Source organism: Colobus angolensis, unplaced genomic scaffold, assembly GCF_000951035.1.
Source record: "Colobus angolensis palliatus isolate OR3802 unplaced genomic scaffold, Cang.pa_1.0 Scaffold109, whole genome shotgun sequence".
Classification (NCBI taxonomy): Eukaryota; Metazoa; Chordata; class Mammalia; order Primates; family Cercopithecidae; genus Colobus; species Colobus angolensis.
In genome coordinates, this window is record NW_012111919.1 from 1452493 (window position 1) to 1474946 (window position 22454).

Here is a 22454-nt window from a genome sequence, read left to right on the forward strand (position 1 = left end):
AAAAAAAAAAAAAAAAGAAAATTGGTGGCTTGAAGTATACACACAAAGGGACACAGTTAAGAGAGCCAATCAGCATGGCAGAGTTAGTCAGGGCTTGGAACAAAGGTCGCCACTCAGGCATGGATGAGGAGGGCGCCTATTTGAAATTCAGAATAAACAGTTGACATCCTTCCTTAGAGATCAACTTTAATTACAATGAAACAGAATATGAGCCACAGTTCATTTGCTGACTTATTTCCCAGTTAAAGTAAACAAAAATCAATGGTCAGCAAGTGGGTTTTGCCTCAAAGAGAACTACTAGTTTTAGCAAACACTTAAAAATATCTAAATTCTATTAGATTTATATTAAATTTTAAGAATGTTACACATAAAGATATTTCTAATTACAACATCAGGTAACAGAGACATTTTGGTTAAACATATACAATTTCTAACTATTAGCTTCCTTTCAAAGGGAATACCTAATTCTCAAAACTGTCTTCTATTGGATTCTGGGATACTGCTGTCTCCTGACTCTCTTCTAAGTCTCCAAGAATGGCTTTGCAATGTCTTTTGCTAACTGCCTCCTCTGCTCATGCCCTAAAATAATATTCTTAGGTTCTAACCTCATAATGGGAGATCCCAAAATAATAGTAGCTACGATTTACTGAATGGTAATTATGTGACACTGTTCTAAAGTGCTCTATATGTATTACTCATCCTCATAACTATCATATGATAGGTCCTATCACGGCAAAAAAAAAAAAGAAAAACAAAAACAAAAAACAGAGAAAACATGAATTCACAATTTTTTAGGGTAGAGAGGGGTCTCACTATGTTGCCCAGGCTGGTCTCAAGCAATCCTCCTGCCTCCACAATTGAGCCACCACATTTGGCCCAATGCAGTTGCTGACAAGCGATGAAGAACAAAAAATGGGCCAGGCGCAGTGGCTCATGTCTGTAATCCCAGCAAGTATGCATCCTAGCTCTGCCACTAACATGTTCTAAGACCTTGGTTAAATTATTTCAAAGTACACCTGTTTCATTATCTGTAAAACAGGAACAATCCAAGAGAAAAGAAAGTATATGCCTACACAAAGACTCATAGCAGCTTTATGCTGAATAAACAAGTTGTTGTGTATCTTAATGAAATAGTACTCAGCAATAAAAAGTAATTAACTAATTGATAATTTCCAAAATAATTATGGTGAGTGAAAGAAGGCTGACCCCAGCCCCCCAAAAAAGACAAAGAGAAAACATACCATCCATTTATATACGGTATTAGAAATACAGGTGGGGCGCAGGGGCTCACGCCTGTAATCCCAGCACTTTGGGAGGCCGAGGCAGGTGGATCACGAGATCAGGAGATCAAGACCATCCTGGCTAACATGGCGAAATCCCGTTTCTACTAAAAATAAAAATAAAAAATTAGCCGGGCGAGGTGGCGGGCGCCCATAGTCCCAGCTATTCGGGAGGCTGAGGTAGGAGAATGGCATGAACCTGGGAGGCAGAGCTTGCAGTGAGCCAAGATCGCACCACTGCACTCCAGCCTGGGTGACGGAGTCTCAAAAAAAAAAAAAAAAAAGAAAGAAAGAAAGAAACACAGTGACAGAAAGCAATCACAGTGGCTGCCTGAGGACCAGGGGTAGTGGGGAAGAAGGGATTATAAAAGATCACAAGGAAGCTTGAGGAAACTTTTGAGGTGACAAATATGTTCATTATCTTGACTGTTGTGATGGTTTTACAGGTTTATAGGTATGTCAAAACTTATTAAGTTGTACACTTTATGTGCACTTATTCTATCTCAGTTATACCTCAACAAAGCTGTTTTCTCAAAAGAAGTAACACAGATTTAACAGGGTCCTTGTTAGTAATTGATGGGTTAATATACATAATACACATAAAACACATAACATTTGCTAGAAAATATTGCCATTATAATTCTAAATTCTATGATTCAGACAAATACAAATTCAAAGAATTTTTTGTATTTCTTCAGGCAAACCTAATACAAACTAATAAAAATAATGCCCATAAAAAGTTAAAAACGTATTAAAGAAAACAAGTATTTTCACAATGCATTTCACCAAAAACTTGGCATATATTATTTCATGTAATCCTTATAACAATCCATTGAGATGGGTGTTACTATCCTCCTTTACACATGAAGATAAAAAGCCTAATGAGTATATAACTTACCTGAGTTCATAAAGTAGAAAAGGTTATTAGAGCTCATGGACTTAAGTCCATGCAATGGTTTTTACTGCACAAAAAGGTCACCTGACTGCCTGCTTTAAAAAGGAAAGTCTCACAGAATCTAAACCTGTGACAAAAAAGAATTTCACTGTGAAACCTTAAGGAACCTGGCATTCTGCTACCTAAAGTAAACAGGCATCACTTACCATATCTGTAGCTTGATCTTCTTTCCTTGTAATTCAACTGTTTTGATCTTGAAGTCTATTCCTACAATGCAGAAAAAAAGGTAAACTGTAACTGTGGCTTTATATCTGGCTATACTAAAATTAATCACACTAAAAAGGCTCACACCTTTTAAACTTGTCTGTGTTTGATTCCAGATATTCACAAAGTATGTGACACCAAGCAAGTGCATTCAATTTTAACCCTGAGTAATACAAGATTACGGATAGGAGGAAAAATAGATACAGAAAGGCCAAGTTTTGGGCTGCGCATGGTGGCTCACACCTCTAATCCCCACACTTTTGAGAGGCTGAGGCGGACGGACGGTGTAAGCCCAGGAGTTCGAGAACAGCCTGGGCACATGGTGAAACCCTGTTTCTACTAAAAATACAAAAATAGTAAAAACACAAAAAATTAGCTGGGCATAGTGGCACACGACTGGACTGTAGTCCCAGCTGCTCAGGAGGCTGAGGCAGGAGAATCCCTTGAACCCAGGAGGCAGAGGTTGCAGTGAGCCTTTAATTGCACCACTGCACTTGAGCCTGGGCAACAGAACGAGATCATGTCCAAAAACAAACAAACAAACAAAAGACAGAGAGACAGAGAAACAGAAAAAAGAGTGAGTTTTTACAAATTAGGATATAAGAAAGTAAAATTTAAAATGCCTAATATTCTAATGCATAAGAATAAAAAGGTTCCTAGTGGGGGAAAAATATTGAGTTCACTAACTTGCAGAACAAAGGGAAACTACCAAGGATAGAGGGTCATTTCGTAATGATAAAGCAGTCTATTCTTTAGGAAGGGATAAAAATACAAATGTTTAGCATGAAGCAAAAATTAATAGAACTGCAAACTACAATTATAGTTGGAGACTTCAACATTCCTTCCCTGAAAAACAGATTTTTTTTTAAGTAGACAGAAAAATCAATAATGATACAGAAGACTTAAACCACACTATATTAACCAATTTGACATAATCTCCATCCATCAGCAACAGAATACATACCATTTTCAAGTGCAGACTGAACATGTACTAAGAGAAAACCTAAGGGTCGTAAAAGAAGTTTCAACACATTTAACAGTATTGAAGTCACTGGGCATGGTGGCTCACGCCTGTAATCCCAGCACTTTGGGAGGCCAAGGCAGGTGGATCACCTGAGGTCAGGAGTTCGAGACCAGTCTGGCTAATGTGGTGAAACCCCATCTCTACTAAAAATACAAAAATTAGCTGGGTGTGGTAGTGCACACTTGCAATCCCAGTTACTCATTAGGCTGAGGCAGGAGAATCGCTTGAACCTGGGAGGCGGAGGTTGCAGTAAGCTGAGATCGCACCATTGCACTCCAGCCCGGGCGACAGAGCGAGACTCCATCTCAAAAACAAACAAACAAACGAAGAGTATGGAGGTTTTTATACAAAGTATGTTTTCACTTTCTGTTTTTTGTTTTTTTTTTTGAGACAAGGTCTCATTCTGTCACCCAGGCTAGAGTGCAGTGGCATGATCTCAGCTCACTATAACCTCCACTTCCCGGCTTAAGTGATCCTCTTACCTCAGCCTTCCAAGTAGCTAAGACCACAGGCACGAGCCACCATGCCCAGCTAAGTTTTGTATCTTTTTGTAGGACAGGGTCTCGCCATGTTGGCCAGGCTGGTCTCGAACGCTCAAAGTGACCCACTGGCCTTGGCCTCCCAAGGTGCTAGGATTACGGACGTGAGTCACCGCACCCAGCCAAAAGTATGCTGTCTGCAACAAAATGAACTAGAAATCAGTAACAGAAACACATCTGGGAAAACTCCAAAATATCTGGAAATTCATGGATCAAAAAAGAAATTATAGTGAAAATTAGAAAATTTCTGAAATGAATTAAAAAGAGAACATAATATCAAACTTTGTAGGATACAGCTAAAGTAGTGTTTTAGAAAGAAATTCATAGTATTATATTAAAAGTTCACATTAGGAAATAAAACTGTAACAAAATGCAAGCATTGTTTCAGAAGGGGTCAAATACCGAAAGAGTAGGTTCAGTCAGTAATTCTTAAAGTATGTTCCAAAGATCAAAAAGCCAAGTTTCCAACAGCAGTGTCCTATAGGGCTTACTTGACAGAGTTGAAAAGAAGTTATTAGAGAAAGAAAAAGGTACCTTCAAAACAGGATCAATCAGAAAAAGGTATAAGCTGCAAACTAAACATTACTAGAAGGTTCATTCATCCATCCATTCATCTATTCATCCATCCATCCATCCACCCACCCACCCGCTATGGCAAGGATGCCACAAAAATACTCTAAAGTTCTGGCATACATCCTTACACTTTCTACACGAGAATTCTGAAGCTGCTCTGTGACTGTATCATCTTTTTTTTTTTTTTTTTTTTTTTTTTTTTGAGGCGGAGTCTCGCTCTGTCGCCCGGACTGGAGTGCAGTGGCCGGATCTCAGCTCACTGCAAGCTCCGCCTCCCGGGTTTATGCCATTCTCCTGCCTCAGCCTCCTGAGTAGCTGGGACTACAGGCGCCCGCCACCTCGCCCGGCTAGTTTTTGTATTTTTAGTAGAGACGGGGTTTCACCGTGTTAGCCAGGATGGTCTCGATCTCCTGACCTCGTGATCTGCCCGTCTCGGCCTCCCAAAGTGCTGGGATTACAGGCTTGAGCCACCGCGCCTGGCCGACTGTATCATCTTATGAATGACAGCAATAGTCCATTTGACTTGAAGGCAATAAGTGGAGTAAAAAGATAGTAAAAAGCAAAGTGAAAGGGCTAACATCTGTTTATAAAAGGAATATTAAGTAAATTTGCAGACAAATTTGAGTTATCCAATCCCAGCAATAGAGCACTCCCAATAAACTGAAACTTATTTCACTACAAAACATCCAAAAATGTTTCATATATCAAGCACACTGTCAATAAATTTCTTCAAGAGAAACTGCTGTACGCCAGAAATAAAGACGGAACCGAAAACCAGAGCAGATAAAAAGGCTTTATTTGCACTTTGACAGTAGCAGGGCTGTAGAGAACATAACCAAAGAGCTTGCTTTTTGTTTTGTTTTGTTTTGTTTTATGGAGACACGCTGTCATTCTGTTGCCCAGGATGGAGTGCAGTTGTCACAGCCATGGCTCACTGCAGCCTCAACCTCCTGGGCTCAGGTGATCCTCCCATCTCGGCCTCCTGAGTAGCTGGGACTACAGGTATGTGCCACCCTGCCCAGCTAATTCTTGTATTTTTTGTAGAGACGACGTCCCGCTATGTTGCCCAGGCTGGTGCTCTAACTCCTGAGCTCAAGTGATCCTCTTGCCACAGGCTCCCAAGATGCCAGGATTATATGCGTGAGCCACTGCATCCAACCTGAGCTTGCTTTTTTTTCTTTGAGATGGAGTCTCGCTCTGTCACCCAGGCTGGAGTGCAGTGGCGCAATCTCGGCTTACTGCGAGCTCCTCCTCATGGGTTCACGCCATTCTCCTGCTTCAGCCTCCTGACTAGCTAGGACTACAGGCATCTGACACCACGCCTGGCTAATTTTTTGTATTTTTAGTAGAGACGGGTTTCACCGTGTTAGCCAGGATGGTCCCGATCTCCTCCCCTCGTAATCCACCAGCCTCAGACTCCCAAAGTGATGGGATTACAGGCGTGAGCCACCACGCCCGGCCTGAGCTTACATTTTTAACAGCCATACTGAGAACACGATGAAAGGTCTAGGTCTGGAGACTTTAAGCAACTGGAACCAAGACCTTCTTTGTGTGAAACCTAGAAATGACTACAATCTTAGTGAGAGCTGCCAAGGGAAAAAAACAAAACACAACTATTCACTGGCAAAGGGTGATCATAAAAGGAAGCTTCAGATACCAGGCCTCACAGTTCAGATTTGACGATCTGAATACATCAAAAATGATCCTTGGCTATTAACAGCAAATGTAAAAACTTTCTGAAGGTATAAATTCTTCAGATCCTACAGGATTCCCACAAATAAAACTCTACTTAATACTAGCTAACAATACAAAATTAAGAAACATTAAACGCCACATAAAATTTACCCACTTTGAGTAAGTCAACAAAGAAAACTGAACCCCCAAATTTTCAGATACAGTACTTACTTAACATGATTAAAATTACTAAGAGGGGCCAGGCACAGTGGCTCACGCCTGTTATCCCAGCACCTTGGGTGGCTAAGGCGGGGGTATCACTTCAAGTCAGGAGTTCAAGACTAGCCTGGCCAACGAGGTGAAACTCCGTCTCTACTAAAAATACAAAAATTAGCCAGGCATGGTGTCACGTGCCTATAATCCCAGCTACTCGGGAGGCTGAGGCATGAGAATTGCTTGAACCCAGGAGGTGGAGGCTGCAGTGAGCCAAGATTGCACCACTGCACTCCAGCCTGGGCAACAGCGCAAGCCTATGTCTCAAAAAAATACATAATAAATAAATATGGCCAGGCGCGGTGGCTCACACCTGTAATCCCAGCACATTCAGAGGCCGAGGCAGGAGGGTCACCTGAGGTTAGGAGTTTGAGACCTGCCTAGCCAACACAGTGAAACCCCATCTCCACTAAAAATACAAAAATTAGCCAGGCGTGGTGGTGGGCGCCTGTAATCCCAGCTACTCGGGAGGCTGAGACAGGGAAATTGCTTGAACCCTGGAGGCGGAGGTTGTAGTGAGTCAAGACCCTGCCACTGCACTCCAGCCTGGGTGACAAGAATGAAACTGTCTCAAAAATATAGAATGAAATGAAATGAAATGGACAAAATAAGGCGGCTTTTTTTTTTTTTAAGTAAGGAAAAAGGCTGGGTGTAGTGGCTCATGCCTATAATCCTAGCACTTTAGCAGGCCAACATAAGAGGATCACTTGAGTCCAGGAGTTCAAGACCAGCCTGAGCAACATGGCAAAACCTCATCTCTGTAGTCCCAGCTACTTGGGAGGCTTTGGTGGGAGGATCACCTGAGTCCAAGATGTTGAGGCTGCAGTGAGCTGTGATCATGCCACTGCACTCCAGCCTGAGCAACAGAGTAACACCCTGTCTCAAAATAAATAATAAAAACATGAGAAAAACAAAAACAAGGTAGCAAATTTTTCATAAAGCTTGACTTTAAAAGTTGTCCTTTTATTGAGATTACAGTCAGAGTAAGTTTTTGAAAATGACAAGTTGATTTTTTTCTCTATGCTTTCAGGATAAAATTGTGAAAATGCCTCTTAGTATCGAAGTCTTCAGTCTACATGACATCCCTGATCATGTTTTTTCATGTCTCTCGTTTAGCATACGCTACTTCCTAAATCCTCTCCTCATCCCAGTTTTCTCTTCCTGGTAAACGTCATTTGTCTTTCAAGATTCAGTTTTGCTCCTGTGGAACAAACACAAGAGAGGTATCTATGCAAGCCTCAACTGACAGAGAACATTTAATGAAGCAATCTGTCTAAAACACATAAACAGACCTAAAGGTAACTCAAACTTCAGAAGAAAATATGTGCTGCAGTCTTAAATATATATATATGTGTGTGTGTGTGTGTGTGTGTGTGTGTGTGTGTATATGAGATAATTAAAACCTGTTATGTGTTTCTAAAGAATATTGGTTTGATCTGTATTGCTGACATCATCTTTCCATGGCAGATGGGTGACAGTATATACCAATAATTAAAATTCAAATACAGACTTCACAGATTTCTCCAGGGAAATAATTATTTTTGATCCAAATATTCTGGGGATCCAGGGGGAAAAAAAAGAAAACAAAGTCCTTGCCCATAAACTTCTGCAAAGAGGTCCTGGGGTAGAGAAATGTTCACCATATAAAAGGAAGAAACAAAATCATTCATAACTTCGCTCTACTCTGCATCTCATTTTTCATAACTAACCTCTCAACAAGAAATGGTTTAACACCAACCTTCAACAAAACCTGTTATCCCCAGAATCTACAGTAATACCCCATTCCTTCAAACTCTTGGGTTTACCTTATTGCTCCTCTCTTAATTTGAGCCAGTCTGCTTTTTAATCAGCCAAAATATTTCAGCTTGCCCCTATTATGTTTCTCATACACAATCAAAAGAAAAAAGGGCCATTTACCCACCATTTAACCTAACCCTATTTCTACAACCCATATTATGTTTTTCTTTAAGAATTTCTCAGAAAATCATCCTAAAATGACCTGGCTGTCTAGACTAACTCTGAACATGACCAACAACTTCAGCTACGTATACAATTTATTAATTAATCTTAACGACAAGTGTGACAACTGATACTATTTCAGGAAACTTGCCTGAAGAAAGATGAAATAAGGATACAATCTGAAAGCTCTAAACCCCCTGGGATGGAAACTAGGCATCGCTGGAAAATGTCTAAGAATTTGGGCTGTTTTCAGGTACCTACTTATTCTAACTGGTCAAGATACAAGCCTCATTTTGGACTCCCTGAGTTTCCCTCACATTTCATCTAGTCAATAATCACAACTAGTAGGCTCTACTACTAACCCTCTTAAATTTGGAGGTGGCCGGGCGCGGTGGCTCAAGCCTGTAATCCCAGCACTTTGGGAGGCCGAGACGGGCGGATCACGAGGTCAGGAGATCGAGATCATCCTGGCTAACACGGTGAAACCCCGTCTCTACTAAAAAATACAAAAAACTAGCCGGGCGAGGTGGTGGGCGCCTGTAGTCCCAGCTACTCGGGAGGCTGAGGCAGGAGAATGGCGTAAACCCGGGAGGCGGAGCTTGCAGTGAGCTGAGATCCGGCCACTGCACTCCAGCCTGGGCGACAGAGCGAGACTCTGTCTCAAAAAAAAAAAAAAAAAAAATTTGGAGGTTAAGGATCCTTCCTCACTGAGTTTCCTCTCCATTTCACTTTTTGTTTTTATCAAGCTTCTTGAAAGTTACCTATATGTGCTGTCTCTAGTTTTCTCTCCTCCCACCTCTTGAATCCTTTCCAAACAGGCTTTGTTGTTATTATTAACCACCTCAACACACACACATACACACACACACACAGCTCTCACTATGGTCAACGGTCGCCATGTTCCCAAATCCAATGATCATTTCTAAGTCCTCATCTGATCTTTTTTTTTCCTTTTCTTTTCTTTTTCTCTGAGACAGAGTCTCACTCTTTCACCCAGGCTGCAGTGGAGTGGCACCATCTCAGCCCACTGCAACCTCTGCCTTCCAAGTTCAAGCAATTCTCCTGCCTCAGTCTCCCGAAAAGCTGGGACTACAGGCACACACCGCCATACACGGCTAACTTCTGTATTTTTAGTAAAGTCAGGGTTTCACCATGTTGGCCAGGCTGGTCTCCAACTCCTGACCTCAGGCGATCCACTCACCTCGGCCTCCCAAAGTTCTGGGATTACAGGAATGAGCCACCGCGCCCGGTCCTCATCTGATCTTACTAGCTATAGATGAAGCAGTTCTTCACTCTTTTCTGCATGAAAACTCCTGACTTTCCTACCTTTCTAGCCACTCATTAATCTTCATTGCTGGTTTCTCCTCATCTCTCTGACCCCTAAAAATTGAAGTGGACTTCTATTTTCTATCTTGACGCATTCCCTAGTTTCATGGTTTTAAATTCCACATACACACTGATGATCTCTCACTTCAACTCTCCCCTGAACTCCAAACCCAAGATACCCAACTGCTTATTAGTTATCTCTATATCCCATCTCTCACAAACACTAAAACTCTTTAAATCCATAAATAAAGCCCTACATATTCTCCCACCTCCCCCTTTCTACCCTGCCCTCAGCATTTTCTACCTCATCTCACTCTGATCTAGCTAACTGTATTGACTTCCCTTTTGTTGCTCTATGCACAAGACAGCCAGGTTCGCCTCTCACTACCTTTCCATAAAGGTACTATTCCCCTAACCTCTGACTACCTTTCTCATCCATCATGGCTCTTTCCCCTAGCTACCCTAAGTTGCAATATTTCTCCATGTTCCCCACCCATTGTCTGTTAACACTTCTAACCTTCTTCCTGACTTTTAAACTTTAACGTGTCCTTATTTCTGTTATTATCCGTCTCTCATTGCCAAAATGTGAGACTCAAAAGGGTAGAGATTTTTATCTGTTGAGTTAAATTCCCCACACCCAGAACAATACCTGACATTTAGCAGGTAATCCATAAATACCTGTCGAATAAACAGATAAATGGTGTTTTCCAGAGAAATTAAGGAGTCCCAGAGAAAAATGTTTCACCCTTAAGTTGAAACATCACTTGACAAGCCTCGCCCTTTTCTACTCTGCTACCAATCAGCTTTTTACAGCCTCAGGCCAAAGGTTCCAATGAGATATCACAACTTTTTTTTTTTGGGGGGGAGCAAGGTCTCCCTGTTGCCCAGGCTTGAGTGCAGTGGCATGATCTCCGCTCACTGCAACCTCCACCTTTCAGGTTCAAGCCATTCTTCTGCTACAGCCTCCGGAGCAGCTGGGACTACAGGCATGTGCCACCATACCCAGTTAACTTTTGTATTTTTAGTAGAGAGGGGGTTTCACCATGTTGGAGAGGCTGGTCTGGAACTCCTGGCCTTATGTGATCCGCCCTCCCTGGCTTCCCAAACTGCTGGGATTATAAACATGAGCCATTGCATCCGGCCAGATATCAAAACAAGGGAAAAAAAAGTTAACAGAGGCAATGTGAGACATAATAAATTAGAAAAGCAAACCAGGACATCTGACAGCTAACAGAAGTTTGAAAAGGCACAGAGAAAGTGACATATAGAAAATAATTTAAAAAAATAGACAACAAAACAGAACTACAAGAATCTACTTCTAAACTGAAAAACCCACCAAGAACCTAGCATAATGAACAATGAGCATAAAACTTACACCAAAGTACATCACAATGAAATTTCAGAATACCAGAAATAGTTTATAAAAGCATGCAGAGAAACAAACTAAGCCACATTAACAGATCAACTCTCAACTTCTCAATAACACTAAAATCCAGAAGACAAAAGGACAGTATCTTTTAATAATACTTTCAACCTATATCCAGTCAAAACCAAATGCAAGGCATTCCCAGACATATAAGATCTCAAAATATTTAGCACCCATGCATCCTTTCTAAGAGCACTAAGAAATTGCTTTACCAAACCAACAAAGAAGAAATGAAATCCATTCAACAGTGTGAAGTAAAGGGTAGACAAAATTGGCCTAGAGAGCAACCAGTTCAGAATAGAAAGTTCCAGGGGGGATGTTTCCTGGGAGTGGGAAGGAGGAAACAGTATTAGAATTTATATGAAAAACAAAAGGATCTAAGAATTGTACATGAGATAAAGAAGAGACAGTGCCTTGAAATCTATGCAAATGTAACCACAAACTGTAAACTACAATAAAAACAAAAAGTTGTACGAAAAAGAAAATGCAATTATAGTACACTATTTGGCTTAGCAGTTAACCAAAATACTTGTTATTACTAATTGAAATGATGAAGGAAGAGGTGCCAGGAATATCTGGTGGTATAAGAGTATTAAATTCTCATCTTCCATAATAAGAAGAGTGTTTCTAAGGCTAGGTTTTTTTAAAGTTTAGAAACATATGACTAGAGAATACGGAGTTGAATAACAGAAGAAAAAGCCTAAAAATGTTTGGGAAAGGTAAGGCGCAGGTGCATATGGGGCAAGAATCTGTTGTTGCAGTTGCTGCTTCACTGTCACAGCTCTGAAGTAATATGACTTCTAAAAATCTGTACCTATTAACAGAAATAAAAAGTAGGCTAACAGAGGAGGAGGTATGTTTACAAATGCATTCTCTCCACTGCTTAACCACTTCATTTCAATCCATCACTCTCTTTTATTTTTTTTTTTGAGACGGAGTCTCACTCTGTCACCCAGGCTGGAGCGGTGCAATCTCCGCTCACTCCAACCTCTGCCTCCTGGGTTCAAGCGATTCTCCTGCCTCAGACTCCCAAGTAGCTGGGATTACAGGAACCTACCACCATGCCCGGCTAATTTTTGTTTCTAGTAAAGACAGGGTTTCACCATTTTGGCCAGGCTGGTGTGGAACTCCTGACCTCAAGTGATCCACCCACCCTGGCCTCCCAAAGTGCTGGGATTACAGGCATGAGCCATCAGGCCCCGCCTCAATCATCACTGTCTACGAATAAATATATTTCTGAGCATGGCCCCAAGCCACCTCTCCAGTCTCATTCCCTCCAGTCTTTCTCCTGTAATCACATTCAAACACAACTTTCATAGCGCTAAACTTTTTTCAAGTAAATATCATGATTTCATTAGTGTGTACTTTCCACCCTCCCCCACCATATATATCCACATGCAAACACCTAAGAAAAACTGAAGATACACCAGACGTGGTGGCTCATGACTGTAATCCCAACACTTTGGGGGGCCCAAGTGCGCGGATCACAAGGTCAGGAGTTCAAGACCAGTCTTGCCAACACGGTGAAACCTCGTCTCTACTACAAATACAAAAATTAGCTGGGTACAGTGGCAGGCGCCTGTAATTCCAGCCGTTCAGGAGGCTAAGGAAGGGGAGTCACTTGAGAATCACTTGAACCCGGGAGGCAGAGGCTGCAGTAGGCCAAGATCATAGCACTGTACTCCAGCCTGGGCGACAGAGCAAGACTCACAAGACTCTGTCTTGGGGGCGGGGGGGTGTGTGCAGGTTAAAGTAAAGATGAACAGAGTGGAAAAGCTTATAAAATTGAGAGATGAGAAGAAAGTCAGTAACTCAGCTAATAAGAGATGCTAGAAAAACCTACCACCCTCTGAAATTCTGTCAGAATAATCAAGACTCTCCTGAACATTATCATTTGCTAAATTAGCACAGAAATCACAGGGTTTGATCCAAACAGTGATTCCTTTTTTGGTTTTGCTTATGTAAAAACACACTAAAGGAAATTCTCACTTTTTACAGATTCTCAGTGCCCAGCTCATGAGTATTTCAATTTTTAGCTGCTCAAAAGAAAAACAGTATCAGCCACATTATTTGCCTTAATGATGTTGCAGAAGCACCATCCAGTGGCAAGAGAAGTAACTGCAACCTCTAGCCACTCTAAATAAATCAAGTTTTCCAGAGCTTGGCTTCTGATGACTTACCAATACACAGTAATTAATGCAGGCAGAAATAACCAACCAAATAACCAAACCATCATTTATAGCTAAATGATCAATTTCTGGGGTTTTTAACAAGTGAAAATCAAGTGTTTTCCACCTACCAGGAGAGGAAATAATCATGTACCTATATCGTTTGAATGTTGCTTAAGCACTGGATTTCGAGACCAGGTTCTAGTCTCAGCTTTGTCACTAACAGTATACATTTTGAAAAGGTCATTTTCCAATATGGGTATTTATTTCTTTATCTGTATGTAGATGTGAAAATGTTGAATGTGAAAGTTTCCTCTAAAGATGCTTTTGTGTAATAACAGTAACAGCGTAGTTAACATTTTACAATGTGCGTGCACTGTTAGAAGATCTTTGCATGGATTAACTCATTAAAACCTCAGGATAATCCTAGTTCATATTACTTCCTTTCTGCAAATGAGGAATAAAATAAAAAGTAATAGCAGCAAGGTTGGGTGCAGTGGCCCACACCTGTAATCTCAGCACTTTGGGAGACCGAGGCGGGCAGATCACCTGAGGTCAGGAGTTCCAGCCCAACCTGGTCAACTGGTAAAACCCCATCTCTACTAAAAACACAAAAATTAGCCAGGCATGGTGGCAGGCACCTGTAATCCTAGCTACTAGGGAGGCTGAGGCAGGAGAATCGCTTGAACCTGGAAGGCAGAGGTTGCAGTGAGATTGCACCATTGCACTCCAGCCTGGGCAACAAGAGTGAAAATCTGTCATAATAATAACAGCAGCAGCAGCTGCAGCAGCAGCAGCAATAACTGCAGTAACACCCATATTTACTAGGTAATTACTAAGAGTGCTAAGCATTTCACATATACTGCCTCACTATTCATAAAAATCCTGAGATATTACCAATATGCCTATTTTATAAAACAGGGAGTTCAAGGTAATTTAAAGTTGCACGATTAACAGGTGGCAGAACCAGGATTCAGTACCATGTCTGATTCATACCATGTATGCTTTTAACCTACACTAAGTTCTGTTCTTTTCTTTTTTTTTTTTTTTTTGAGGTAAAATTCACAGTAAATTGACCATTTGAAAGTGAACAAAATAAGAAAAAAGAAAGTGAACAATTAATAACGTTGTATAACCACCACCTCTAGTTGCAAAATGTTTTCATCACCTCAAAATGATCCCACATACATTCAGCAGTTGCTTCCCATTCTCCCCTCCCCTCCAGTCCCTGGAAACCACCAATCTATGTTCTGTCTCTATGGATTTACCTATTTTGGATACTTCATGAAATAGAAGCAAACAACATGTGAGCTTTTGTGTCTGGCTTCTTTCACTTAGCATGTTTAAGGTCCGTCCATATTATGCAGCATGTATTAGTATACTGTTTTTATGACTGAATAATATTCCATTGTATGCATACACCATAATTTGTCTATCCAACCATCTCCTGATGGAAATCTAAATGTTTCCACCTTTTGGCTTTTGTGAATAGAGCTGTTATGAATATGCATATACATGTATTTGAGTATCTGTTTTCAATTCTTTGGGGCATATACAACAGGTGGAACTGCTAAGTCATATGTGAAATCTAGGTTTAACTTTTTAAGGAATTGCCATGGTGGCTGTACCATTTTACAGTCACACAAGCAATGTATAAGGGCTCCAATTTCCCCACGTCCTCACTCATACTTGTTACTTTCCTTTTGTGTTTTTAAATAGCCATCCTAGGGGGTATGAAATGATACCTCACTGTGGTTTTTTAATGTGCATTTCTGTAATGACTAATGATGCTGAGAACTTTCCATGTGTTTGTTGATCACTTGTATGTCTTTGAACTCTACACAAGTCCTTTGCCCATTTTTTTTGAGATGGAGTTTTGCTCTTGTTGCCCAGGCTGGAGTACAATGATGTAATCTTGGCTCACTACAGCCTCAGCGTCCCAAGTAGCTGGGATTACAGGTGACCACCACCAGACCCAGTTAATTTTTTTGTATTTTTAGTGAAGATGGGGTTTCATCATGTTGGACAGGCTAGTCTCAAACTTCTGGCCTCAGGTGATCCATCCCCCTCAGTCTCCCAAAGTGCTGGGATTACAGGCGTGAGCTACCGCATCGGGCCCATTTGCCCCCTTTTTCTTTTTTTCAAGACAGACTTTCGTTCTTGTTGCCCAGACTGGAGTGCAATGGTGTGATCTCAGCTCACCGAAACCTCTGCCTCCTGGGTTCAAGCAATTCTCCTGCCTCAGCCTCCCGAGTAGCTGAGATTACAGGTATGCGCCACCATGCCCGGCTAATTTTTTTTTTTTATTTTTAGTAGAGACAGGGTTTCTCCATGTTGGTCAGGCTGGTCTCGAACTCCCGAACTCAGGTGATCTGCTCACCTCAGTCTCCCAAAGTGCTGGGATTACAGGTATGAGCCACTGTGCCCAGTCTCTTTTATATATTTTGGAATCTTAATCTTGATCAGATACACGACTTGCAAATGTTTTCTTCCATTCTGTACCCTGTCTTTTCATTTCTTTTCTTTTTTTAGAGCTGGAGTGAAAGTTTATTAAAAAGCTTCAGAGCAGGAACAAATGGAAGGAAAATACACTGGGAAGAGGGTCAAGCTGGTGACTTGAAAGTGCTGTCTTTTCATATAACTTTTTTTTTTGGAGACATAGTCTTGCTCTGCCGCCCAGGCTACAGTGCAGTGGCGCAATCTCAGCTCACCGTGGCAACCTCTGCCTCCCAGGTTCAAGCAATTCTCCTGCCTCAACCTCCCAAGTAGCCAGAATTACAGGCACGCGTTACCACACTCGGCTGATTTTTTTTATTTTTAGTAGAGATAGGGTTTTACCATGTTTATCAGGCTGGTCTCAAACTCCTGCCCTCAAGTGATCCAACCGCCTCTGCCTCCCAAAGTGTTGGGATTACAGGCGTGAGTCGCCGCACCCGGCCTGTTGTTTCACTTTCTTAATATGTCCTTTGATGCACAAGAGTTCATTTTGATGAAGTCCAATTATTTTATCCATTATTATTTTTGCCACAAGTTCTAGCTCCACTCATTTTGATTTCTGAAACGGTTAAGATGGAAGAAGTTCCTTGATACTGAAAAATCCTGAGTGAGAGAATCAAAGCTAAATTGAACTTTTGCCAACTACAACTAAGAGACTAGTTGTAACTGGGGATAATACAAGCATTTCTAGTACAATGCAATATACACATTCCTAAATAACCCTTTAGTTCTGCAAAATCACAAATTAAAAATAATCAGGCTTATAGGAAAAGTTAGGTTTGAGGTAGTTACTCATAAGCAACTTTGTTCAGAAAACTAAAAATACTAGCACTATTAAAAATACATGAATTCTTAATAAAGAAGCAACCATAATGAGCATCAAATTTTACCATTAAAAAAGATGAAAGTAACTTGATGAAAAGGGATATAAGGACTGAAACTGCAGAACTATGAAAGAAGGGGTAAAATGCACAAAAATTACATAGAGCTTTATAAACTTCCCTTGGCCAAACTGTATCAATGGCAAGGCTGAGGGATCAATTCTATATGCGCACTTTCGTATTCCTCTGGGACATACTGCTGCAATCAACTGTAATAATGTACTTGGTGTACCGTGTACCAAAACATGGTGTACCATGTACCCAAAACATAATACACTAGGGAAAAGCACATAATGACCCAACATGATTTCCTCATTATTGTGATATCATTTACTTTTTAACAATTGGCTATAAGCTAATTCACATTATAGTAACATGAGTTTCAGTAGGGTAAACCACACTTACTACACACTTGGCAATGAATAAGGCAAAGCCCTTCTGTTGGGGGAACTTAGGAAAGGGGATTACCCATTCCCCCCAATTTCAAATCTCTGATGTTAGTAATAATAGATCCTATAAACAAGAACAGGAGGAAGAGCTATCTTAAACGAGGTGGTCAAGGAATGACTCACTGAGAGATATTTGAGCAAAGACGTAAGGTAAGGGAACAGGCCATATGACTATTTGGGGAGAGCGCTCCAGGCAGAGAAAACAGCAAGTACAATGGATTTGACATGGAATTATGTTTGGCATGTTCAAGAAACACAGGGAGCATTCTAAGCAGAGTGATATGAGCTTTCTAATCCATAAATATGGTATAGCTCTCTTTATTTGGGCTGTCTTTAGTTCTCTCAGCGATATATTGTAGTTTTCCACGTCTAAGTCTTGTGTATATTTTTAAAATTTATCCCCATTTCATTTTCATTTGTTGGATGCTACTGTAAATAATATATTTTTACATTTCATTTTCTGATTGTTTGCTGCTAAATACAGAACTACAACTGATTAAGCCAGGTGCAGTTGCTCACACCTGTAATCCCAGCACTTTGTGTGGCCAGCGCGGGCAGATCGCTTGAGGCCAGAAGTTCGAAACCAACCTGGCCAACACAGCAAAACCCAGTCTCTACTAAAGACACATAAAATTAGCCCAGTGTGGTGGTGTACACCTGTAATCCTGGCCACTAGCATACAAAAAATTAGCCGGTGTGGTGGTGCACACTTGTAATCCCAGCTACTGCAGAGGCTATGGCACAAGAATTGCTGGAACCTGGGAGGCGGAGGCTGCAGTGAGCTGATACAGTGCCACTGCACTCCAGCCTGGGTGACAGACTGAGACAAAAGGAAAGTAGAGGGAAGGAAAGGAGAAGGGAGGGGAGGGTTTTGGGGGAGGAGAGGGACAAGGGGAGGGAAGAAGGGAGGGAAGAGGGGAAGGCTGAGGGGGAAGGGAGAGGAGAGAAGACAGAAAAAAGAAAACTAATACAATTGGTTTTCGTACACTTGACAGGTATCCTGCAACCTGTTACATTTGTTTATTAATTCTAGTTGCTTTTTGTGGAGAAGGTAGATTTAGGATTTTCCATGTATATAACAACATAGTCTAAATAAAGGCACTTTTGCATCTTCTGACTTATTTCTCTTGATTTTATTATCTAAAACCTCTAATATACTGTTGTTCTTTACTTGACCTTAGGAAGCTTTAGACTAAAAGCTATGCCATTAAAGTGTGTTAACTGTACAAAATTGAGCACATTAAAGAAATGTTCCTCTGTTCCTAGATTCCTGAGTTATCATGAGGTGTATTTCATCAAATGCTTTTTCTGTGCCTACTATGATGATATGATTTTTCTTCTTGACTCCATTAAGGCAGCTATTTACTTTGATTTTAAATGTGAAACCGACCTTGCATTCCCGGAATAAAGTTCATTTGAGTCATGATGTATTATTCTTTTCATAAATTCCTGGATTTGATTTGCAATTATTTCGATAATAATTATGTTCTTGAAAAAAATCTCTATGTTCATTAGAGATAGGTCATATCTTTGGTTTTAGCATCCAAGACAAGGCTAATCCCATAAAACAACTTGGAAAGCGTACCCTCTTGCATTTATTGAAAGAGTTTAAGATTCGTATTATTTCTTCTTTAAACATTTGATACAATTCACCAGTGAAGCCATGTGGGCCTTGAGGTTTCTTTCAGAAAGGTTTTAAATTAAGATTCCATTTCTTTAATATATGTCACTTATTCTATCAATTATTAAGAGAGGACTGTTGAAATATCCAACTACACAACTGTAGATTATTTCTCCTTCCAATTCTGTTAGTTTTTGCCACAAGTATTTTGATATTCTGTTATTAGGTATATATGACAAACTGACCCCTTCATCATTATAAAAAGATCCTCTTTATTTCTGGAATATACTCCTTGCTCTAAAATCTACCTTGTCTAATATTAATATAGCACCCCAACTTTAAGATTTAGTAGCTGATTAGATGTGCCCAATATATTTTTTAGCAGTTTCTCTAAGGTTCTTTAACCTTCTTACATCATAACTGGTACCGTCGACCTCCAAATGGTATTATACCACTTTTAACACAATATAAGAACCTTACAGAACTATACTTTCATTTTTTCCCCCTCCCATCATTGGGCTATTATTGTGTTCTTAAATTTCTTTAAAATTTCTTTATGTTACACTTCTACATTTTACTACTAAGTGCTATAAATCCTATAAAACATTAAAATATTTTTCTGTAAACAATCATCTTTTAAATAAATTAAAAATTGAGAAGAAATATTTTCTATTTCCGTACATTTTTACCATTTCCTGTCCTCTTCATTCCTTTTGTGTTGTTTTGATTTCCATCCAATATAATTTTTTTTCAAGCTAAAAAACTTCCTTTAACATTTCTTAAAAGCACAGGTAAAAAATTCTCTCAGCTTTTGTCTGTCTGAAAAAGTCTTTATTTTACCTTTATTAATGATATTTTAGCTTTATTAATTTTACCTTTATTTATGTTACCTTTATTAATGATATTTTTTCAGGACTGAATTCTAAATCGATAGTTTTTTTCTTTCTGAACTGAATATTACTCCTTTCTGAACTGATTATTACTCCACTGTCTTGTGGTTTACATTGTTTCCTTTTTTAAATTCTTTTGAAAGTAAATTTAAGAAACTTTATTTTCAAATAACTTTCCAGATAAGTTGCAAAAATAGTACACAGTTCACAAATACCTTTTATCCAATTTCTCCTGATGTTAACAACTTATATAACCAAAGTACGTTAACCAGAAACTGGAAAACAACATTGGTACAATTACCCTAAACTACAATTACCCTAAACTACAAACCTAATTCATCAGATTTTTTTTAACTTTTTTTATGTTTCAGTATCCAATTCAGGTTCCTATATTGCATTAGCTGTATGTCTCCTTAGTCTCCTCCAACTTAAGACAGTCCTCAGTCTTTCCCTTTCTTTCATGACCTTCACACATTTAACAAATAATGGTGAGGTATTCCATAGAATTTCCCTCAATTTAGGTTTGTTTGCATTTTGGGACGGAGGAGTCAGGAACGTCACAGAATATCACAGATATCAAGCTTTACCTTTCTCAGTTGATATCAGGGAGTACAAACTATAAACAGGTCTATTAGTCCATTTTCACGCTGCTGAGAAAGACATACACGAGGCTGGGCAATTTACTATTGGAAGAGGTTTAATGGACTTACAGTTCACATCGCTGGGAAGGCCTCACAATCAAGGCAGAAGGCAAGGAAGAGCAAGTGACATCTTACATGGATGGCAGCAGGCAAAGAGCTTGTGCAGGGAAATCTCCATTTTTAAAACTGTTAGATCTCATGAGACTTATTCACTATCACAGGAAAGACCCGCCCTCACGATTCAACTACCTCACACCAGGTTCTTCCCATAACATGTAGGAATTGAGGGAGTTACAATTCAAGATGAGATTTGGGTAAGGACACAGCCAAACCGTATCAACAGGTCTTATTACAAGTGCTATTAATCCTGAATACACTTCCAATACTTGGTTAAGGTGTTATCTACAGAGTTTCTCTCTATCGTAAATTTACTGTCTTCCACTTGGTAATTAATAAATTTCTTGTAATGGCCTGTAATGCCATTGCTTTGGGAGGCCAGGAGTTAAGAGACCAGCCTGGGCAACATATAGCAAGATCCCATCTCTACAAACAAAACATGAAACAAAACAAAACACTAGCTAGGTGTGGTGGTGTGTGCCTGTAGTCCCAACTATTCAGGATGAGGAGGAAGATCACTTGAGCTCAACAGTTCAAGTTTACAGTAATCCATGATTGTGTCACTGTACTCCTGTGTACATTTGACGAACAATGGTCAGGTAATCCATCGAATTTCCCTCAATTTAGGTTTGTTTGCATTTGGGGGTGGAGAAGTCAGGAATGTATTGTGACAAAAAAATTTATTGGAGAAGATCCTTTCAGACTAAATAATTATGTTTCTCATCATATTTTTGCCCACTGATTTTACATTCCATTACTGGCTCTTGCCTGCAACAATTTTTAGTGTAGTATTTGCCTAACAGTGATTCAGTGTTTCTCTCATTCTTTTTACAGTTCTTAATTGAAATTCTGCTTTTGTAAGTTGTTTCTTCCACCCCATTCATTTGTTTATTCATTTATTTATTTTTGGTACTATGGACTCATAGATATTTTATTCTATTGGTTATAATTCAATACTACCATTATTTCATTCCAGCTCTGGCTGTTAACAGATCCTTCAGGCCAGCTCCTGTGTACTTCTAACATGTTCCATCCTTTTCTGAGCACTTCTTTGTTTTCTAGGATCACAAGATGTTCCAGGATCATTTTGTATTTCTCCTACTCCAGCTCTGAAATAAACGAGTTCTTCAGGGAGCCCTAGTTCCTTTTATTAAGAAACTGTATTTAAGCTGGGAGCAGTGGTTCACATCTGTAATCCCAGCATTTTGGGAGGCTGAGGCAGGTGGATCGCTTGAGCCCTCAGGAGTCCAAGACGAGCCTGGGCAACAATGTTTAATGAGACCTCGTCTCTACAAAAAATGCAAAATTTAGCCAGGCGTGGTGGCATGTGCCTATAGTCCCAGCTACTAGGGAGGCTAAGGCAGGAGGATCACTTGAGCCCATGAAGTTGAGGCTTCAGTGAACTGTGATCCCACCACTGCATTCCAGCCTGGGTGACAGAGTGAGACTCTGTCAAGAAAGGAGAGAAAAGGGAGCGAGAAAAAAAAAAGGAGGGAGAAAAGAGAGGGATGGAGGAAATAACTGTATTTATAGTCCAAGATCTGGGCATTAAGTGTCTTTACTGCTACCTCAGCATCATCTCTTCTATGACTTCCCAGCAAACAGCGAGGAAATATACTTTTACAAACTAACCCATACATACATACATATTTACATTTACATATCTATATGGAACCATGAGTTCATACTGATACCTCCAATTCCAATCCAATACCACAGTTCATTCTAGCCTTCTTCCTTTCCTTACTTGTAACTTCTTTCTTCAACAATGAGAAACTCAGCTGTCATTATCTACAAATTTTTACTTAAATGTTTAATCCTTGTGCGTGCGCGCGCGCGTGTGTGTGTGTGTGTTTCAAATTTGCTAGCTCCTACTCCCTACCCCATGAGGAACCAGATTTACTAACTGGAATAAAATACGTGTATATGGTTTTTTTTTATCTTTAGCCTTATAGTAT

At 40.1% G+C, this 22454-nt stretch overlaps 1 protein-coding gene across 1 annotated transcript in view; it reads right to left on the minus strand.

The window, feature by feature from the left end:
- The window catches only part of RAB10 (RAB10, member RAS oncogene family), a 108965-nt gene that overhangs the window by 39931 nt on the left and 46580 nt on the right, over positions 1–22454 (minus strand). Inside the window, exon 2 of the mRNA XM_011950369.1 lies at positions 2382–2442. Within this exon, the coding sequence (XP_011805759.1) occupies positions 2382–2442 (61 nt within the window). The remainder of the gene's footprint in view (positions 1–2381; positions 2443–22454) is intronic.